This window comes from Enoplosus armatus, chromosome 7, assembly GCF_043641665.1.
Source record: "Enoplosus armatus isolate fEnoArm2 chromosome 7, fEnoArm2.hap1, whole genome shotgun sequence".
Taxonomy (NCBI): Eukaryota; Metazoa; Chordata; class Actinopteri; order Centrarchiformes; family Enoplosidae; genus Enoplosus; species Enoplosus armatus.
In genome coordinates, this window is record NC_092186.1 from 19,443,750 (window position 1) to 19,465,801 (window position 22,052).

At 41.3% G+C, this 22,052-nt stretch overlaps 2 protein-coding genes across 2 annotated transcripts; one reads left to right on the forward strand and one right to left on the reverse strand.

Annotated features, from left to right (window-relative positions):
* The first annotated feature begins 419 nt into the window (after positions 1 to 419).
* Positions 420 to 14,933, forward strand: LOC139287271 (dipeptidyl peptidase 9-like). The gene is made up of 21 exons (XM_070908236.1): positions 420 to 545; positions 1,954 to 2,044; positions 2,498 to 2,742; positions 3,069 to 3,181; positions 3,535 to 3,708; positions 6,247 to 6,415; positions 6,506 to 6,616; positions 6,796 to 6,924; positions 7,442 to 7,503; positions 7,602 to 7,702; positions 7,854 to 8,031; positions 8,256 to 8,415; positions 9,229 to 9,308; positions 9,921 to 10,091; positions 10,788 to 10,923; positions 11,040 to 11,185; positions 11,419 to 11,565; positions 11,903 to 12,055; positions 12,314 to 12,456; positions 13,051 to 13,162; positions 13,620 to 14,933. Exons 2-21 carry the CDS (start codon positions 1,989 to 1,991, stop codon positions 13,710 to 13,712), a joined length of 2,679 nt encoding a protein of 892 aa, XP_070764337.1. The 5' UTR covers positions 420 to 545; positions 1,954 to 1,988; the 3' UTR covers positions 13,713 to 14,933.
* A 1,450-nt stretch (positions 14,934 to 16,383) lies between these two features.
* On the reverse strand, positions 16,384 to 19,174 carry LOC139287272 (angiopoietin-related protein 4-like). Its single transcript, XM_070908237.1, has 7 exons — positions 18,686 to 19,174; positions 18,411 to 18,521; positions 18,162 to 18,249; positions 17,399 to 17,512; positions 17,100 to 17,195; positions 16,716 to 17,003; positions 16,384 to 16,593 (listed from the first exon to the last, which is right to left on the reverse strand). Exons 1-7 carry the CDS (start codon positions 19,154 to 19,156, stop codon positions 16,412 to 16,414), a joined length of 1,350 nt encoding a protein of 449 aa, XP_070764338.1. The 5' UTR covers positions 19,157 to 19,174; the 3' UTR covers positions 16,384 to 16,411.
* Positions 19,175 to 22,052: the final 2,878 nt, after the last annotated feature.

A 22,052-nucleotide genomic window follows, 5' to 3' on the forward strand; every position in this document is an offset into this window, starting at 1 on the left:
CTGCTTTTCTCTGTTTGATATCATTGTAAATTAAATCTTTGAGTTTTGGACTGTTGGTCAGACAAAACAAGACATTTGTAGAGCACTCAAAAGCAGAGATGGACATTTTTCACTATTTTTTGATATGAGGAGTCATTTGTACCTTTTCTGAGATCAAACCAAGGTTTAAACAAACTCGCCACTATTCAGATGCTTTTAAGAAATATAAATTTCTATTAATATCTTTTGATATTTTCAGAGACTAGCAGGAGAGTTATTTCTGCTGTAAACTAAAAAAGTGACGAGAAATAAAACCTGCTAATGCAAATAAATTCACGGTATGGGCAGATACGAATTTGACGGATCATTTCCGGGTTAAAGGTTGTAATCTTGGATCATTTGATTCCACCATCTATTTCCGCGTTGTTAGCATATTAGCATTAAGCTACCTGCTATCTGGAAAGTAGTTGACTTCTGTAATTTATTCAGACCCTGGCCGGTTGGTTTCAACACGGGCGTTTCTTCGACAAAAGGAGAAAAGCTCTCAAGGTCCTTGGGCAGAAAGTGTAAGCTAAAAATGAATGAGTGTTTACTGTTTTGATATGTTTCCATCAAGAAGTGCTGTTTTGGTAACGTTAGGTACCGAGTCGCCAGTCTCCTCTTAATGGGCGGCTAACTAGCTAGCTCCAAGCAACGTACAGTATACACAGAGGGTTTTAATTATTGTGTGATTAGGATTTGTCAGGTTTGATGGGGAGGACGCACTTAGCCAGATGTCTGTGTGGTGAGAGGCAGCCGGTCAGTTTGTGGACGTTTAGCCTCATCTAGCTGATGTGTCAAAAATGAAACTAAAAGTATTTGTTGTCTGTAACAAACAAAATGACTTTTACGTGGATATTTGAAAACACAATATGTGCAAACAATGGCGGAGGATGATGCCACAGATATGCATGTTAAATGTGTGGAAAATAGCAGAATCAGCTTCTTTTTAATATGGGGTGTCATATTTGGTGAGTTCATGACAAAATATCCAAAAATAAGGTTTGTCAATACTAGTTATTGAAGTCTCATGTTTACAGTAATCAGTTAGACCCAAACCAGTGTCCAAATGTTTATGAGTATAGTAGACAGATACAGATAGATAAGTAGACTCATAAAGCACCACACATAATTCTCATTCTCCATAAATAAGACGGCAAACAGATGTTTTAGTCATTTGACAAAAATGTAATCTAAATCTAAACTCAAGGTCTACTTAATAGATTTTTCTGGAGCTTTTAACCCCATCTCACGGCCTTCATCAGCAGAAGGAGTTCCATCAGTTGTCATGGAGATGGCTCAGTGATCGTCATGTGATTACGTGTGGTCGTATATGTGTGAAAATGAACATTCAGACTCAGTTTTGGTCAAGTTTCCCTGCATCATAATTCACTCTAATCAACTCAGATTTCCAAGTATGAGATTTGTTCTTCTGACACATCTGATGGCACATGAATTGGTGTTCACAGAGCGGCTGTAGTGTCTTCTGGGAACGAACATCTGTAGAATTAGCACTTCATTTAGGCCCCAGGCAACAGACCAGCCTACAGTAAATTGTGGAGTGGAAGTGTAACATTTGCCACCGTTATGACACAGACGTTGAATTGCCAGCATCATGCAGCTGAGTCACCCTCAGTGAGACTCCATATCAGGAACACGCAGCTGGTAGTGTGGCGGCGGTCGACTGAAGAGCAGCAGCAGCTCCTCGATGAAGCAGCACAGAGACGTCTGCCCTGAATGGGGCCGTCACCTCAGTAACAGTTTCACTGTTCATAGCATGCGAGCTCAGCTTAGGGCATGGTCTAGGTTTTCACACATCTGTTTAAATGATTTGATTGTCAGTTAGACCAGTTGCTACCATGTAAACGGTGTGGAAGTAGTTTTAACTTGAAACAAACCTCTTCAGTGCTCATGTGTTTACCTGGTCTCCCACAGGGTGTCAGGTCTGGTCCAGGGTTGTTGAACGGTTAATGCACAGAGTAAAGAGGCTGAAAATTGAAGACAAAACAGAAGACGGCCAGGAAAGGTATGGGACCCCCCCCCCCCCCCCCCCCCCCCCCCCCCCATGATGTCTGAACCTTGTTTATTTGGTTTTAATTTCATTCATTTTGATTACATGAAAAAGTTTAGTCAAATCAAGCTTTTTCCATCGTGCTTGAAATACAGATTCTGTCTGTGAGAAAATTACATGAAGGGCAAAATCAAATTTCATTAATAGTGCAGAGGAAATGTATTAATGAAATGTCATCTGTTTGTTTCATTGTAGTTCTAATATGTTTTATCTGTTCTATTTGTTTATTTTTTAACTAATTAATATTTTATTGTTGGGTATTTTATTTTTATTTATTTCATTCTTATTTAAATATTTAATTTTTATTGTGCTTAATTGTTTTATCTTTGGCAATTTGCTAGTGTTACTTTCCCATCATGATTTACTGTAGACGTATCTGAGCTGATCAGTCTGAGTGTCTGTCCACAGCGTCAGAGAGACACTGGCAGGCATGACGGGGGTGGATGAGCTCTCGGACAGCACAGAGGTGGTGGAGATGGAGGACGTGAATCCCACCCAGTTCCAGGTGGAGAAGCATACATGGGACGGCCTGCGGAAGATCATCCACAACAGCCGCAAGAACACAGGCGTGGTCATCAACAAGGCACCACATGACTTCCAGTTCATCCAGAAGGATGAGATCAGTCCGCATTCCCACCGCATCTACTACCTTGGTGAGCTCGGGGATCTGAATGCTGGGAGTTGTTGAAAAATGTATTCATTTTCAGGTAGGGTCTGAAATTAAAGCATACTGAGTGTCAAACAACGTACTTTTCTACAACAGATGTCAAAAAATGAATAAAACCCAGCTCAGATGAGGTGCTTTTAGCGGCCGCTGACTTGTTGGCCTGCAGATTAAGTAGCTTCCTTTCAGTCAGTTTGAAATGTAGCATGTGTCTGTGAATAATCTGTGGATACAGCTGGTGAGTCCGAGTTGCTGGTGAGAACAGTTTGCAACTGTTTTCAAACTTGACCTGGTCTGTGTTTTCTGTTCTTACAGGAATGCCTTATGCCAGCAGGGAAAACGCATTACTCTACTCGGACATTCCCAAGAAGGTCCGCAAAGATGCTCTGTTGGTTTTGTCGTGGAAACAGCTGCTGGATCATTTTCAGGTGAGGAGGATTTTTAGTTCCCTTCCTGCACTCTGAACCAGATTTTTTTAAAGAGAATATTTTGTTGTTTAGAGGATGATTGTGAGGACACAAGAAAATATTATAACGGAATTGATGTTCATTGCTATCCAGCTGTTACACTTGGCTGCATTGATTTCATAAACAGACTTTGTTCTTGCTGAAGAGAGAGAAGAGAAAAGGTTTCATTTGTTTTGTAATTCTCGCTTTAATTTAGTATGGTAAAGTTTTCTTACCGCTTGTTTGTTTTCCATGCCCCGAACAAACTCTTTGACTTTGACCTCACTCGGCCAGCATTGTCACGTTGTGTGTCCTCCTGTCACCCCTGACCTCAGGCCAGCCCCCACCACGGGGGCTTCTCGCGGGAGGAGGAGCTGCTGCGAGAGAGGAAGCGTTTGGGGGTGTCTGGCATCACCTCATATGATTACCACCGACCCAGCGGCCTCTTCCTGTTCCAGGCCAACAGCAGTCTGTACTACTGCCGTGATGGTGGAAACAACAGCTTCATTGTGAGTTTAAGAATCGTTAAGTAAGACTTCCATTGCTACACAGCACAGAATGACTGTTACAGACCTGCAGAGGTTGATGAGGTTGCTGAATAGGACAATCCTCAACAACTCCTGGGCCAGAGGGAAAGAATTCTGGGGTTTTTAAGTCCCTTGTCGTTCCCAGTAAGAATATGAATAGTTACATTTAAACTTAGAAAATTGGCTGTACTCAGTTTAGGATGTGCAGATATAGAATAGAGCCATGCTAATATAATTACCTGCCAATGTTAGCTTGTCACAGATATATCAGTATTGGCGTACATGTCTGCTGGTAAGTAACAAGTAGTTGCAGTACAGAAATAACAAAGATATACCGTCTCATTATTGTCCACAACTATTTTCAACTGTAAAATTTCCCTGTCAGTACATACAGTGCATCCGGAAAGTATTCACGGCGCTTCACTTTTTCCACATTTTGTTATGTTACACCCTTATTCCAAAATGGATTAAATTAATTTTTTTCCTCAAAATTCTACACACAACACCCCATAATGACAATGTGAAAAAAGTTTTTTTGAAATTTTTGCAAATTTATTAAAAATAAAAAACTAAGAAATCACATGTACATAAGTATTCACAGCCTTTGCCATGAAGCTCAAAATTGAGCTCAGGTGCATCCTGTTTCCACTGATCATCCTTGAGATGTTTCTGCAGCTTAATTGGAGTCCACCTGTGGTAAATTCAGTTGATTGGACATGATTTGGAAAGGCACACACCTGTCTATATAAGGTCCCACAGTTGACAGTGCATGTCAGAGCACAAACCAAGCATGAAGTCAAAGGAATTGTCTGTAGACCTCCGAGACAGGATTGTCTCGAGGCACAAATCTGGGGAAGGTTACAGAAAAATTTCTGCTGCTTTGAAGGTCCCAATGAGCACAGTGGCCTCCGTCATCCGTAAGTGGAAGAAGTTCGGAACCACCAGGACTCTTCCTAGAGCTGGCCGGCCATCTAAACTGAGTAATCGGGGGAGAAGGGCCTTAGTCAGGGAGGTGACCAAGAACCCGATGGTCACTCTGTCAGAGCTCCAGAGTTCCTCTGTGGAGAGAGGAGAACCTTCCAGAAGGACAACCATCTCTGCAGCAATCCACCAATCAGGCCTGTATGGTAGAGTGGCCAGACGGAAGCCACTCCTTAGTAAAAGGCACATAGCAGCCCGCCTGGAGTTTGCCAAAAGGCACCTGAAGGACTCTCAGACCATGAGAAACAAAATTCTCTGGTCTGATGAGACAAAGATTGAACTCTTTGGTGTGAATGCCAGGCGTCACGTTTGGAGGAAACCAGGCACCGCTCATCACCAGGCCAATACCATCCCTACAGTGAAGCATGGTGGTGGCAGCATCATGCTGTGGGGATGTTTTTCAGCGGCAGGAACTGGGAGACTAGTCAGGATAGAGGGAAAGATGAATGCAGCAAAGTACAGAGACATCCTGGATGAAAACCTGCTCCAGAGCGCTCTTGACCTCAGACTGGGGCGACGGTTTATCTTTCAGCAGGACAACGACCCTAAGCACACAGCCAAGATATCAAAGGAGTGGCTTCAGGACAACTCTGTGAATGTCCTTGAGTGGCCCAGCCAGAGCCCAGACTTGAATCCGATTGAACATCTCTGGAGAGATCTGAAAATGGCTGTGCACCGACGCTTCCCATCCAACCTGATGGAGCTTGAGAGGTGCTGCAAAGAGGAATGGGTGAAACTGCCCAAAGATAGGTGTGCCAAGCTTGTGGCATCATATTCAAAAAGACTTGAGGCTGTAATTTCTGCCAAAGGTGCATCAACAAAGTATTGAGCAAAGGCTGTGAATACTTATGTACATGTGATTTCTCAGGTTTTTTATTTTTAATAAATTTGCAAAAATCTCAAAAAAACCTTTTTCACGTTGTCATTATGGGGTGTTGTGTGTAGAATTTTGAGGAAAAAAATGAATTTAATCCATTTTGGTATAAGGCTGCAACATAACAAAATGTGGAAAAAGTGAAGCGCTGTGAATACTTTCCGGATGCACTGTATCTTGATCGATTATTTTCTAGATTGATTTCATCGTTTCTTTCCGTAAAATGTCAGAAAAGATCTTCAGATGTCTTGTTCTGACCAACAGTCCAAATCCCAAAGATATTTAGTGACTCTGAAAATCAGCAAATCCTCACATTATTAAAGCTGGGACATGTACATTTTGGTATTTGTTGCTTTGATTTGAATTACGTATACAATTAATTGATTATCAGAATTGCTCCAGTTGAGCTGCTCAGTGGCCAGCAGATCAGACTGTCAGACTGGTTGTACTGGACAGCTTCAGCTTCACAGAAGGTGTGAATGTGTAACAAGTTAATGTGGTCAGGGCGTTGCCGATGCAATGAAACTCCTCCCTGAACAAATAAAGCTGGAAAAAAACAAGCTCTAGTCACAATTATTTCATAACCAAGAATTGGGGCGGTTATAGTTGTTGTGGAACCAGCTGTGACCCCAGATGTCCTCCATCCTCTCTGTGTGTTTGTGCAGACTTCTCCTATGCAGCCGGTTGAGATTAAGAGCCAGAGCTCAGGCACACGTATGGACCCCAAGATCTGCTCCGGGGACCCCAACTTTATCGGCTTCATCAACAACAACGACATTTGGGTGACCAGCATTAAGACGGGTGAAGAAAGGAGGCTCACCTTCTGCCATAAAGGTCAGGATTGAGATGATCAGATGATCCTGAAGAGAGTCTGACGTGCTACTGTTTTCCACAGTGTTTTTATTTTCCTCTGTATTATTTTAGGTATTGATAACCCAAAAGAGGACCCCAAATCTGCTGGTGTAGCCACTTTTGTCACACAGGAAGAGTTTGACCGCTTCACCGGATACTGGTGGTCACCAGCTGCTCGTGAAGGTGAGTGAGTCATACAGTTTAACAATTAACAATCATTGTAATCATAATATTAGCTTTCAAATCAAGATATATTATTAGATTCATAAATAACAAGAATGTTATGAGTTTACCTGTGTCTCAAAAGTGCTGTAAGCAAACCCATCTTTGTCTGGTTTTACTGGTCTTTCTCTCTGGTGTAGAATCAGATGGTGGTAAGACTCTGCAGATTCTGTATGAGGAGGTGGACGAGTCTGAGGTTGAGATCATTCATGTTCCATCTCCGGCTTTGGAGGAGCGTAAGACGGATGTCTACCGATACCCACGTGCAGGTACACACACACACACCACACCACACCACACCACACCACACCACACCACACCACCACACCACACCACACCACACCACACCACACCACACCACACCACACACCACACACACACACACAGTAAAAAAAAATGTGATGCATTTATTGTTTCCTGGATTTATGATAAAAAGTTTGTTTAAATGTGTTCTGTGTAATTTTACTTGTAATCAAACGAAAGTTTTCCGAAACCTGCATTGTTTACATCCCTGTTTACTGGCCAGCAGTCTTCTTCTTCCCTGCTTTTGCAGGGGCATGAAACAAACAAAATGGTGACCCACTAAAAAGAAAGCTACTCCAGAGCGCTACTAGATGTCAAAATCTCCACAAGAATCCTTTTTAAACTTTTTACATGTTTGTTGTGTAGCTCAGTCAGTACAGCAGGACTCCTTCTCACATTGCTTATCCAGAATTCTGTTCATATGAGAAAGGTTTCATGTGTGTTTATATTTTGGTACGTAACTCAGTTTTGTTTGTTATCCAGGCAGCAAGAATCCCGATATTACTCTCAAAATAGCAGAAATCAGGACGGACAATCTTGGCAAAGTGAGTGCTTGTTCACTGTCACAAAACGTAATAGTTTACCAGAAAGTTCTTCAGAGAAATGTTCAACTGTCAACTCTGCGTTGGTGTTTCTCCCTCAGATTGTCAGCACACAGGAAAAGGAGTTGCCTGTTCCCTTCACCAACCTGTTTCCTGGTGCCGAATATATCACCAGAGCTGGATGGACCAAAGACGGCCGATAGTAAGTTTTTGTTTTTCTCTGAAAGGTAGAAAAAACACAACACCCTGTGATTTTAATAGCCTTTACACTTTGAGAAGCTCCAGACTTGAGTAATATGGAGTCAGTATGCTGCACACACTCACACTCACAACTTTTCCTCTCTGTGTGTCAGTGCATGGGCGGTCATGATGGACAGACGGCAGCAGCGCCTCCAGTTGGTCCTGCTGCCTCCAGCGCTGTTCATCCCTGCACATCAGGACGAGGCCAGCAGGTATGAGAGCCTGGGAGCCCTCGGAGACACCGTCCAGCCCTTCATCATCTACCAGGAGACCAGTGACATCTGGATCAATGTGAGGCCCAGCACCACGTCTTACTAAGACTCAGTTCACATTGAAGCCAAAAGCTTTTGCCCTCATGTCTGACTCAGTTGCGACGCATTTAGTCTGTTATTTGTTGTGGATTTCTTTCCTCTGTTACAGCCCCACTTCATGATTTATGTTGAAAAGGTGTGTTGATGTTTAACATCTTGCTCAGTGCAGCTTTCAGTGGCCATGACCATCTGTTTGTCTTTTAGGTCCATGACATCTTCCATCCATTCATCCAAACCAGTGATGATGAGATCACCTTCATAACTGTCAACGAATCAAAAACCGGTTTCTGCCACCTGTATAAGATCACCTCGCTGTTACAGCCGGGCAGCTACAACTGGGCCAGCGGCTACACACACTCTGAAGGTAACGCTATCAGCAAGCACAGGCTGGTGTCACAAATACATAGTCCAGGTGTACCAGACAAAATGTCCTCAGAGAAGGTAGCATTGCTTTATTTATTTAATGACTTTGGTTAGGAAAATTGATTTGGTTTATGTAAGAGATGATTCATGAACCACAACGTTTTTTTAGTTCCAGTTTTTTGAATAATTATTGGTTTTCTATTGTAATTTTAATTTTCATGACCTGAGTTTTTATTTGTTTTTATTTATGTAAACAAATCCTTAACCTTCTTCCTTAAAGATTTTATTTACACACAAGACAAAATATAACAAACAGAAGAAAACAAACACAGACACAATATGAAGGGTGGAGGGGAGGTAACTGATGGGATAATACAGTAAAGACTATGTCACATGGTGTGTTTCCATGGAGTTCCTAACCTTGTCCCAATGGCTGCTCAGGCCTTTATCAAAGTCTTTAAGAAGGGCTGCTGCTCTCTCCATGTTTAACAGATCAAGATAGTCCTCCAACCAGTTACTTATTGCAAAGCAGGATGGTTTGTGCTCTTTCCAGTTCATCAAGATTATTCTTTTTGCTGAGAAAATGAGCAAATGTCTGGTCCAGCAGACGAAGTACACGTCAAATATGAAAATTAGCATGTAGGAGTTCACTCAGAAAAGAAGGTACCACAGGCAAAGATATTTTAAGACCACTTATGCCATGCAATGGGAAACTGGTTGTGTGAAGGTTAAGTCATTTAATGTTCCCTGCGTTGTCAGTTAAGTCAGTTGATCTTATCAGTTTATCCACTCATCTTCTCTCCTCTCTCACCAGATGATTTCAAGTGTCCGGTCAAAGAGGAGGTGACAGTAACCAGTGGGGAGTGGGAGGTGCTGGCCAATCACGGAGCGAAGGTAAAGCCCACATATCTGTTCAAGGCTGCATTTAACTGTCCCACCACATCCACTCATCAATACAATGAGTTGTAGATTACATCTGAGATGTGCTGCATGATGTCCACTTACAGTATATCTCAGTGAAGAGTTTGTTTTTCAGGGCTTCTGCAACAAGAAGTCAATTAGGTAATCAATTAGATAGTTATAAGGTCTTAATAATTTGGAAAATGCACAAAAACAGCAAGAGTGTGAAAATTGAACTGTGTGTGTACACATGACAATTGTCAGTGTGAAGAATATACTCAACATTAAACTATTTAAATTTAATCTCAAAAATACAGTTTTGACAATAAAGAGAGTATTGAATCACAAGCTGCACTGAACCCTGTTTTTAGGTTCCATATCTTTTTTTACTATTTTAAATAAGACATTTATATATTTAGATAAAATACATTATTATGCTTAAAAAATAAAAGCACCATATAACAAACAGTACAAAGGTATAAGAACAAATTAAGAAAGGAATAAGACGGGCATGTACAGTAACTGAAGCAAATTAATGAAGAAACTTCAAAACAACTTTTTTTTCTGGATTTTAACAGTTTTTCTTGATTTGTGGTGTTTGTGCAGCGTTCATCCAGTCCTCAGATTTGGGTGGACGAGGCAGCAAAGCTGGTTTACTTCCAGGGAACCAAAGACTCTCCTCTGGAGCATCATCTTTATGTTGTGAACTACGAGTCGCCAGGTGAAATTGTCCGACTCACCAAACCTGGCTTCTCCCACAGCTGCTCTGTGAGCCAGGTATTCCAACTCGCACAAACACAAACATTTTTGTCTTCTGGGATAACTTTGCATTATGGAGTTTCACTGTAGCTTTTGCAAGTGTGAACTTTTCTTTCTCTGCATTAGCACAACAAGCTGCTCAGCAAACGTAAGATTTGTATGATTTCATTTTTAATGACATTTTCTTTATTTTAAATGTCAGATAACCGATGCTAACCATAGTAACCATGTTTACTTTCCTGTGTAGAGAAGTCAACTAGCAGTTTATATAACTTGTTAAGAGCTACGTTCACTGGTCATACAGCTAAAATTTGTGAATGACACTAGGGTTTTACAGATTTAACTGTTCATCAACATTCATCTTTTATTTTAATCAGCCAGTCATTCTGCCTGGCTTCTGCCTGACCACAGCTACAATACAGCCTGGAAAACCTGAAACAAACATAAAACTGTGCTTTTATTTGTTCATTTTATGTGTTTTAAGTGTTTCCATGCTGTTTAAATGCTGTTTCACTCCTGTTTCTGACACATTTATATTATGTAGAATATTGGCACAAATTATCAGGCTTTAGTACCCTCAAAAGAAAAATATTGGTATTTGCGTCAGCTTTCAAAACCCCATGAGTTTTCCTCCACAGATGTCTGCAGACATTTAAATGGTTGGGGATGCAGTTTAACCCTGTCCCCCTGTTTTTTTCTTCTTCTTCCATACAGACCTTTGACATGTTTGTCAGCCATTACAGCAGCTTGACTACAGCACCCTGTGTTCACATCTACAAGCTGAACGGCTCAGACAGCGACCCGCTGCACAAAGAGCCGCAGTTCTGGGCAAGCATGATGGAGTCCTCTGGTACTGAAAACAAACTGCTTTAACAGATGAAATGTTGTCTGGCAGCTGTGACAGTTTTGTTTTTGTTTTGTATATTGTTTTTATTTTTTATTTGTGTCTGCTGTTTTTTTTTCCAGGTTTTGCTTTCGACTGCACTCCTCCAGAGATCTTTAGCTTTACAGGAAAGTCGGGCTTTGAGCTGTATGGCATGTTGTACAAACCACACAACCTGGTACCCGGCAGGAAGCATCCCACCGTCGTCTTCGTTTACGGCGGTCCGCAGGTTTGATCTCCCCCGCTGTTATGTTACATTCTTGTGTCCTGTTTTCTAAAATCATGAAAGTTCTGCTTTACATCAGTAATAGAACAAGATTTAAGGCATGATGCAGATTAGCATCAGCATTTAGCAGATCATCAAGGACTTGTGAAAACGTGACTGTGATGTCAAAGGAACAGACAGTTAAAGCTTTAGTTTTTTGACCAAATGACATTTCTGTAAACATGTTTTTCTTCCAGGTCCAGTTAGTGAATAACTCTTATAAAGGAGTGAAGTACCTGCGGCTGAGCACACTGGCGTCTCTGGGCTACGCTGTGCTGGTCATCGATGGGCGGGGCTCCTGTCAGCGGGGACTCACGTTTGAAGGAGCTGTGAAGGACAAAATGGTAGTTTTTTAATTACATAAATGATCTGTCTGCAGAATGAAAGTGTGTGTTTTATTGACATGTTTTACTCTTAAATGTCTTTATAGAAGAAATGAATAAACTTGCTGACAAAATTTGGCAATATAGATATGGAACTTGCAACGAGCTACTTCCTCATGCTGTCATAATACTACAATTAGAATTCACATGTTATTCTCTGCAATGAGAAGATTTAGCCACTTTTGTATGTGTTGCAGCCCTTTAGGACTTTGTGACCTTGGATAAGAAATTGTATGTAAATTGGTAGAGAAAGGGTGTTGATGCCAGGTGAGTTACCTCCCTGTTCTCCTCCAATCAGGGTCAGGTGGAGATCGAAGACCAGGTGGAGGGTTTGCACTACGTAGCTGACAAGTACAAGTTTGTGGACATGAGTCGTGTTGCCATCCATGGCTGGTCGTACGGAGGCTTCCTCTCCCTTATGGGCCTCGTCCACCAACCTGACATCTTCAAGGTCAAAACCACCAACGTTTACTCTGTTATTGTGTTTAAACTCGAGCAATGTAATAGTTACTTAGTTACCATTTCAACTTCATTAGAAATTCCTGTGTTATCTTTTCTTGTGAGCTCTGGTGGGTTTCTTTTTCTGGTCTCTTGAATCTGGTAATATGAAACATTGTGCTCTAAACTCAATTTGCACTTTTAGCTTCTTTTTGTTTTTAGTGGAAGAAACAAGAAATGCTTCTGTTTGACTTCCTGTTGTTTTTTTCAGGTTGCCATTGCAGGAGCTCCAGTGACGTTGTGGATGGCTTATGACACCGGCTACACAGAGCGATATTTGGACACGCCTGAGAAAAACCAGAAGGGATACGAGGCTTGTTCTGTCGCCCTGCATGTCGACAAACTCCCCAATGAGTGAGAGCTCTCATTTTAAAATACTGACTTTTGTATTTCTGCAATTCGGAATCAGAATCAGAAACTGTTAATTGCCAAGTAACATACATTACAAGGAATTTGATGTGGTCTGATGGTGCTGACAACAAACATGTAAAAATATAAAGGTAAAAAAAGAAGATAAAATAAATAACAAACAGTGCAATGACCAAATAAAGTGTCCAGTCGGGGGTGGGTGCGTTAATGTAACGCAGGGGGGACAGGGGCGGTGTACGTTAATATAACGTATAACTTGTGTTTGTGTTGGGGGGGATCAGTGCAAGTCTTTGGCCATGTTCGTCAGTTGCTATTCAGATGCTATGTCCACCACTCAACTGTGACAGACACTCACTATATGATGCAATATTTTACTGTACTTTTTTTATCTAACAATGCAGGTTTCTATTGATTGTAGTTCATTTGTAGGTGCAGGTAAGAAGTATGTAGGAGAAGGTCGAAGTTTACAATCTGATTCTGCTTTCCTGTTAGTTTTGGCATCAGTTACATTTACTCCTGCATTTTTATATGTGAACACGAGTAGAGAAACTAAGAACTCTGTCTTTGTGCTCAACACAGGCCCAACAGATTGCTGATCCTGCATGGGTTTCTAGATGAGAATGTGCACTTTTTCCACACTAACTTCCTGGTGTCTCAACTCATCCGGGCAGGGAAGCCATACAACCTGCAGGTGGGAGGACTTAATCATATAAACCGACTTTAGTGAAGACTGAGTCTGGATGTTTTTTTTTGATAAACTAAAGTGAGTCTGAAGAGGTCAAAACTCCAGCAACATTTATAAAGAACAACTTTAATGTGAGACCAACACGTTTCGGCTTCAGTGTCATGATACAGCACATTACAAACTTAATTTAAACAAACCTGTTATGGTCTCGTCCTTGTTTGGGTCTCTTCTGTTCTTTTAATAAACTAAAGCAAGACCGCAGTAGAGCTGTGGAAAAGTTTAGAAATCGTATTTGATAATTTCAAGAAAAGTAAATCTACAAACCTTTCTAAACTTAAAGATAATTGCCTGTAAAAAAAATCCTCAAAACATTTGACAAATTGTAATTTTAAAGAACATGTAAGAATCCAGTTAATCCTGCAATGACAAAGTGTTTTTTTTCTTTGTTTTTTTCTCTCTCCAGGTTTATCCTAATGAGCGACACAGCATCCGATGTCCAGAGTCTGGAGAACATTACGAGATTACGCTGTTGCACTTCCTCCAGCAGAACCTCTGATAAGCCTTTCTACACACTGACCTCCCCTCCTCTTCTTGTCTCTTCCTTCCCATTCCTCCATTTATTTAAACCTGCATCAACCTCTCTTTCACTTGATTTTATTATGTTAAATTCAAGCTATGCCAAACCTCATCACACCTCAAGAGTTGTTTGTCAGTCATAAAGGTGCAGAAGTATTTTAGCATCAACAAATCATTTCAAGATTAATGTTCAGACCGTAGTATAATCACCATGTATCACTGAGTGAAGTCTTGTAGTCTTTTCACCGTGTTTTACAGTGATAGGAAGTCTGCTGGATTTGGATTGCTTTTAGCCCCGAAACAAGCAGAGGGCACTGTTCGTCCTGAACAAACAGGGCTGAAGCTTTCTGAGATTGTGGTGGTGGCAGACAGTGGAACAAGTAAAAAAAAAAAATACACAATGATGACATTAATGTTTAAAATGCTGCTTCAACAGAACGTTGTCAGCAATGCAAACAGTATAGAAGTGGACCTGCTGCTTTGGAAGCAATTTCTCTCATTTTTTGTGCTGTCTTTTTTTTTTTTTTTATTGAACTCTCACTTTGTTTTTCTGGGACCCAACTGATAAAGTTATAATTTCCCTGTGTCTGTGAATAAACACTGGAGTGAAGTTAGTAAATGTAAAGCTCTATAAGAGCATACAAGCAAGCTCTTAACCCCCTCTGTCGTCTACTCTGTAGTGTTTTTTTTTTTTGTTTTGCTCTCATGTGAAATCGGATGACTTATTATGTGGTGTGCCACACTTTGGCAGTTCTACAAGAAAAAGTTACATGCCACATTTTTATTGTGTGTTATTAAAAAACCATATTTTTATGGATTCTTATGTATTCATAAATGGAAATATGTAGCGACCTGTTGCTGTTTCACTCACTCGCTTGCTTTAATTTTCCGGGGAGCTTCTTTTTCTTCTGCTGCTGAGGACTTTTGCACATATTACATATTTGCCTTGGTGCCAACAAACTGACCTATAAGATGATGTATGACACAACTGTTGGCAGTCTGAGGTGCCTTGCAAGAGTTTAAGAGCACCTGCTCATATAGTATATATATCAGGGAATCTGTCTGAGGACCTACAACAATGAAATGCCTTGTTTCATGTGTGTCTGTGTCTGATGACCATCTGTAAGATGAGCTATCATGACCTGTACATGCGTAAATGTACTCTCAGATATTGAAGAAATAAACAGAAGTGAACAATCTTTTTCAAAGTCTTGTCACCAAATTAAATATATTATTTTTAAAAGCATTTCAGATATATTGTTTTGCAAAATAACACAGAAAAGTTCAGGCAATTGGTAGACAAACAGTTTTGGGCCTTTTGATATATGATTGACTTTAGGTAGATGGAACCGAATAAAAGTGACTTAAACACATTGAATCCAACTTCAATGAATAAGCCAGATTCAGAAACAAAATGCTAGTATTTTGTCAGGAGGAGTGAAACAAGCCTCAGGGGGCTTATGAGGACATCTCCTCTCAAGTCAATCTTAATGACCCAAAATCATACATTTACCTCAAAGACTGCAGGAGACTCTCTTTATCCTCAGACCCCCCCCCCCCCCCCCCCCCCCCCGAGTCATCTCAATACAGCAGTTGTTTTTGTGGCCTGCAGTTATACTGTAGGGAAAGCAGCAGTAAGAATGAGAAAGTAGTCAGAAAGGTCAAGTCAGTTTTATTTATAAAGCCCAATATCACAATGGGGTGTTTACAGTCTATCTATAATTTTGTCATCCTGATTGTCAGATTTAAACGTATGAAGAATATGGATCCTGGAGGACGTCAATGTCAGGTGTCCCCCAAACAGCTCAGGAACTGAGCCTCCTGCGTAAGACTAAAGAGTTTTAACCTCTTCATATATCTCCTGCAATGTTTTAATCCGACCAGGCACAGACGTAAAACACAACAGAACATGTGAACAAAGTGAGAGATTTAGTTGTTTTCTGGTGTTTTTATTTTTTCATTTTTTCCAGCAGGGAGCAGTAGTGCCAAACAAATCGTGGTCGACCTCTTTCAAACTCCAGTAAAGCGTGTTGGAAGCCTCCGAGAGCCATTGATTGAAAATCAGTTTGATTCTAAAACTTTGATGGCAACCACACACGCACATAAACATGCAATCTGTCAGTCCAGCTGCAGCAAACACCAACATTACACTTATGTTCAGGTGTGAACAGATGTTAAAATTTATGGAGATAAATTTGATTGCCGCATGTTGTGACATAGTAAAAACATTAAAGTGTTTGTTTTATGGATGTTCAGGAGCAGCTGTATGGTGCGAGGCTCCGCTGGGTGGTCGTTGTGTTTGTACGCTGTCACACTGCCAAGCTTGAACAAAGAGCCGAGATTTATTAAACCTTTTTAAAAACTTCATATAAATGAAATATAAAAAGTTTAAAGTGTATCCATGTTGAAAATAACACACTATACATTATCAAAGTAGATGTTTTTAAAAACACATACAGCAAGTATTACAAAACAAGATTAAGAAATAAAACCCTTATAAAGGGAATATAGTTACAACTGTCAATATGACTGAAAACGTCCACTGAGACGAGTTATCGTATCGCATAGCATAGCATAGAAATATCTGAATGATCAGGAGACATCATTAATGTGCATTTTGGAAATAGACATGTTATGCTTTCAGTCTTTTGTTTCTTTGGTCCTCTGAGACTGCTAAGCTTATTGGTTTATTGTGGCGGGTGCGATCTTCAGCAGAGTGGTCCTCACTGAGGTGTTTTGTCCCTTTGTGGACGTCCAAAACATCCCTTGTCTTCTGGGCTGCTGTCGTCTGAGCAGGCTCGGCCTTCTGGAAAATCTGCCGTTGAGGTTTGACTCACCGCAGCTGCTGAACCACCAACCGCCTGCAACAAAAGAGAGGATTTTTAATAAAAGACTGCCCCCAACTTTTAGTTTTATTCAAATTTTTCCTGGTATTAAGCCGTCCCGACAGCTTAGTTTTTAGGGGCACGTGTAGTGGTCTTACCTGAGAGCAGTTCAGCACAGTTGACCTCCGCAGCGAGGTCGTTGTCTCTGTCAGCTGTGGAGAAAGGAAGACCTGAGGCTCCGGTCAATATTATCTTCTCCTGAACCCCAGATGAAGACTCCTCCTCCTGCAGGTGGAGAGTGAACTTCTTCTCTTCTCCTTCAAGTTGGAATCGATAGTGAGCCGCCGGCTGCTGCTGTCCCACCCAATCAGAGAGCTCCACCTGCAGGACGTACTGGCCCTGTTTGGAGACAGAGTGGATGTTCTCCAAGCCCAACCAGAACTCACCTGAAAGGACGAGAAATGTTCAGATTAATTTTTGCCGCTGAGATTTAGTGATGCAGATATTTGATGAGCTTTTTGAGCTTTTTGTTTGTAACTCACCGTTCAGGCTGCCGAAGCCTTTCTTGTAGCTTTCCCACAGCTGATTGAAGTTCTGGGATCCATCGAGACGTTTCTGGATGACGGTCCATCCACCTTCTACACAGAGAGAGCAGAGAGAGAAAAGGTTGAGCTCAAGAGGCTTTGAACACTTTGCTTCAATGGAGAACTTTACGCTTTTAAAGGCCAAAATTGCAAAATGTGAGAGCCACTTATATCTCCTAGGGCATCATATAACACTGATGTGTACAATCCTTTGGACTAAAATATCTCCTCTTAGGGAAGGATCCTGTTTGACTCACCTGAAGTCATTTCACAGAGGACGTTGAAGGGCTGGGAGCTCTCTGGCTGGATTGTGTAGACGCCGCTGGCTCGCTGCCCTTGTACAAACAGATCGTGACAGTCTCTGGCCAAACCTGAGAAAACCAGAACAAAGAAAACTCTGATCAGATCACTGACTCTGCTGCCTCAGTCTGAGTTGTTGATGAGTCTTTGGTTTAATGTCACACACTTGCTTCTTTCTTTATACCTTGCATGAGATCAGAGCGTGCAAACATACAGTACAGGTAGGTGTGTTTTAAAAGCTGCTTTTCTCCTGATCTTTGGACTGTAATGTGAGCTGCTCTGCCAGCAAGTCAAGTATTATAAATTCAGGTGCAAAGGTGAACTTTTTGTGCTCTAGGATGATCAATAGCTCATGTGTCTGAGCCTGTAAATTCCCTCCATTGCTGAATGACATTTGCTCGGGTTTCACAACTGTTTTATTTAATGTGATCTGTGTTTTCACCTCAAAATACCTGTATGTATATGTGATTTGTGTTGGTATAAACTGTTTTGGTTTATATATCCTAAGTACCTAAAGGAGGAACGCCCAGAAAAAGAAGAAGAAATGAGGGCAAAGGTTACTTGCTGCTGAGTGATGGTTTAAAATCTGCTGCGATCTTCAACTCAGTTGAGGTCAACCCTCTCACAATGACTACTGCTCAAAGTCTCAACTTTTTTCCCCTTGCCCTCACAGCGACTCGTCTCCATCACTTTTAAACCTTTGTTTGTCTGTTTTCTTACCTGATGTGTTTCTGCTCTGCTCTGCTTCTCCTCTCAGCGCCGTCTCTTCATCTCTCCGTCTGTGTGATTTCACTCTCTTGTGTGAAACCTGGTGGATCACAGAGTCACAGGGTCAAGAAACTAAACGTTTGTATCTGAACAGAAAATGAATCCTATTAACTCTGAAGTAGTCCTGTGGTTAGATGTTTACTGTTAAACATCAGCTAAATCTGTATTGTGTACTGTACGATTGATTGGGGTGTAACTCACCTTGCTCTGCAGTGCTTGCAGGTGCAGACTTTGCTTTTCCAGTTTGTCTTGTTGCTGCTTGATTTTCTCCACCAGCAGGTCAATGCGTTTGTTCTGAGCCGCCACCAGCCTCTGGAAACAGCAGAGAAATACAGCTTTGTTTCAGACATAACATCCCTCTTCTTTTACAACATGACTAAGTTCTGCAAGTTTTTTTTTTATGATATTTGCTTACAGAAAAGCTTCTATTTTTCATGTAATTTGTAAATAACATGAAAGCAATATTTTTCTCTCACCTGGATAAATGGGACTCCTGCGTGGTCGCTGTTGTTGTTGTTGTTGTCCAGTGTCGGCTCTGTTAGCACCTCATCCACCTTCTCCTCCAGTCTGTCCATCCTGGAGTGGATGTCCTTGCTCTGCTTCTTCACCTCCTCTGCCAGCTCTGCCGCCAGCCTCTCCCTCTCCTCCACCTCTTTGCTTTTTGCCTTCAGAGCTTCGTCTTGCTCCTGCTGCTTCCTCTCCAGTTCGGCCACCGTGCCGTTGAAGGCTTTCAGTTTGGCGTTGACGTCTCTCATCTGGGCTTTGGTCTTGTCCACGTGCTCCTTCAGACCCTGGCCCAGCTGCAGGAGGCCATGAGCCACCACGTTCACGTCGTCCCAGGAGGCGTGTTTGTCCCGGCCAGGCAGAGCTCTTCTGTCGGTGGGGAAACCGGCTGTTGCGTGCACCAAAATGGTCAACAGGAGGATGAGAAGCTGTGGCATCTTCATCTTTGTGTCTGCTGAGGATCTGTGGTCTCTTTCAATATGAAAGCTGGTTCTGGTTCTCTCTCTGTCTCTGTTGTGTGCTGCTGAATGGCATTGTGAGGATTTTATAGCTCAGTGCTGCCGCAGAGGGCTGCTGTGATTGGCTGTTAGAGCTTGGAGGTGGGGATGGAGGGGTGGTTGGAGGCGTGGAAAGTCTTTCACAGTGGTCACCCTTCAGAGAACTTGGACCATGATGCAATGAAATGTCTGAATTACTGATTAAACACTCAGTGATTCAGGGACGTGACATGGATTCAGTTTTATTTTCAAAGCTCAAACTGAGATTTTCTGCAGAAGCACTGAAGTCAGATGAAGTCTGATGTCAGCTTCTGATTTTTCTCCAGTGATACAGTTTTTGTTTTTCTGTTGGAGGTATACATTTCTTACATGTTAGTAGTCTTTTTTTCCAGCTGTGCTCCTTTAATTTATACACATTAGCTATTCAAATACTTTCTCAATTCAGTTTGTTCTGTAAAACCACCCTTGCCCATCACAGTATCCTAGAGCCCAAGCTGACACAGTTACAGTTTGTGTGTCTTCGGCATGAAGCAGGAATGCTGGAGAACATTCAAAGATGGAGGAGTCAGTGTGAGAAGTAGGGGAAAGTTCAGCCCTCAGGCCTTTTTACACACTCATTCCTGACAACAAAATCCAGCAAATCGCAGGCACACGCACACACACCCAGACACACGGCACGTGGTGTACTGATGAGGTACAGATGTCATGCCAAACAATGAAGCACACACATGCAGTACGTTTTGGTAAACCACGGCTTTGTGACATTTCAGAAGCATTTTTAAGACTTCAGTCAGAGAACATGAAGTTACACATTGTGTGAGATTAAAAGGGCACTTGTAAATTCCCTGTAAACTCTTTAAAATATATAAACTATATAAATACTTTAATTTTTTCAACCAAAAATGACAAATATTACCTTTTTCCAGCTCATAAATTGTGACGATTTGCTGCTTTTCTTTGTCTCGTGATTGTAAACTGAATATCTTTGGGTTTTGGACTGTTGGTCGGACAAAACAAGCTATTTAAAGACTCACAAAGATCACTTTGGGCTTTTAGAAATTGTTGTTTTTGTGTTATTTTACCCACATTTTAGAGACCAAACAATCAATCGATCGAGAAAATATTTGGCAGATTGATTGATAAAATAATCGTTGCAGCCCTAAAAAAACAAATGTCAACATGAAGAACTAAATCACATCTGTCTACAGTCTACAGCCATGTCAGCAGCTCAGTGAGGCTGCGCTTTGCTTTGGGCTAAATGTTAAACATGTTTAGCAGGTATAATGTTTACCATGTTCACCATCTTAGTTTAGCGTTTAACACAAAGTACTGCTGAGGCTGACAGGAAATCAGTTTTACATTGAGCAGTCTGCATATGGAAGACGTTTGCCCTCAGGCCTTTCTGACAGACAGTCTTTCTGGCAGAAAACCCTGAAGGCTTATGCCTCCTGCACAGATTCATCCTCTGTGAACCATGAATGTCTGAACCAAATGTTAGGGTACGCCGCTGCTAGCAAAGTGAAAAAACAACCAAATAGTCAGTGTGTTTAATGTTTGACTGTTGTCACTGAGTAACACACTGTTGTTATGGTGTAAAACAAAATACTAATGGCTCCATTTTGCTAAGACTAAAACGGAAAGTGAAATCCTCTCTGCCGTCAGAATGAACTATTCTCAACCTCTGACTCAGCCCGCAAACCAAATATCCCGTCAGGTGTCGTGGAGGCATTTTAAACCAGCTGCGACTTTTGATTCATTTGTAAAAAGACGAAGAAAAACCTCCATGACTCAAAACGAAACCAGACAGCCAAAGAGGAACTATATTTGCACGGCATTTTACACAGTTACAAAGTGCAGTAAGATAAAACTAAAGCAAACACTGACGGCCGTCTTTGTCCTAATATAGCTTCAGGACACTGAGCTGCTTTTACATGATCACTTTTTGTGTCTGTCAAGGTCCGGGCGCTGCCCTCAAACGCGACTGTGCACACGGCACGTAACTGTGCTGCAGGCTGCTGCTCTGCACGTGAGCTTTGTGTCCTGAATCAGCTGGACGAGGTGGTTTTCCATCCTCACTTACACAATGTCCCACTTGGAGATGAGGTTTTGCTTGGACGTGGCAGCTCGCATGTGCCTGCCTTGGCCGAGTTACAATAACCAGCCGTTTTCCTGTAAATTGGAATAAATGTCACGCCTCATTTAAATTTGTGGTGGTAGTCATCACAAAATGTAGTAACTGAGTCCTCAGTCAGGATGTTAAGAGACCAGTTAGGACACCGACGCCGTTTTGACCATTTTTTCAAGGTTACTTTGCTGACTCTCTTGTTTTTATTGACACTGTCAGCAAATTAGTTTCAAAATAAATACCTCAAAATAAGCCACAGCACCTTTATTTTCCTTGATTAATGAGACTCATTTAACTCTGAAAAACACTGTCAAATACAGAGTGCAGCTAATAAACAATACATTTCTCCAAATGTTGGCTCAGAAACTCTCGCTTTCCTCTGAGAGATTGTAATTAAGTGGTATTTTTGCTCAGATTATCTGTAAATGGCAGTTCTTGCTTTAACCGTTTATCCATTGTAGTTTTTACTAACTGGCTAACTTGTAAAAAATATTCTAGATTACATTTTCTTTCTCTAAAACAATATGTCTATATATATATGTGTTCATAGCTTGTTTTGCTGCCCACAAAAATGAATTAATGCAGGTTTAAAGTGATGCACCACCAAAAACATGTCTTTTCAGTATGAAAGGTGACTACAGAAAGTTTGTTGCTTAGTTTGCTTCATCAGTTAAAACATTTGTAAATCAAACTTAAACACTGAATCCGGCATCTTTT

Excerpts from the sequence above, each read along its gene's own strand:
- LOC139287271 (XM_070908236.1), top strand. The coding sequence starts at position 1,989 with ATGCACAGAGTAAAGAGGCTGAAAATTGAAGACAAAACAGAAGACGGC. Across the intron at positions 10,092-10,787 it reads ACAGCTGCTCTGTGAGCCAG|ACCTTTGACATGTTTGTCAG; the intron begins GTATTCCAACTC and ends TCTTCCATACAG. Across the intron at positions 11,566-11,902 it reads GAGCTGTGAAGGACAAAATG|GGTCAGGTGGAGATCGAAGA; the intron begins GTAGTTTTTTAA and ends TCCTCCAATCAG.
- LOC139287272 (XM_070908237.1), bottom strand. The coding sequence starts at position 19,156 with ATGAAGATGCCACAGCTTCTCATCCTCCTGTTGACCATTTTGGTGCAC. Across the intron at positions 17,196-17,398 it reads CCTCTGTGAAATGACTTCAG|AAGGTGGATGGACCGTCATC; the intron begins GTGAGTCAAACA and ends CTCTCTGTGTAG. Across the intron at positions 17,004-17,099 it reads AGGCTTCGGCAGCCTGAACG|GTGAGTTCTGGTTGGGCTTG; the intron begins GTGAGTTACAAA and ends TCGTCCTTTCAG.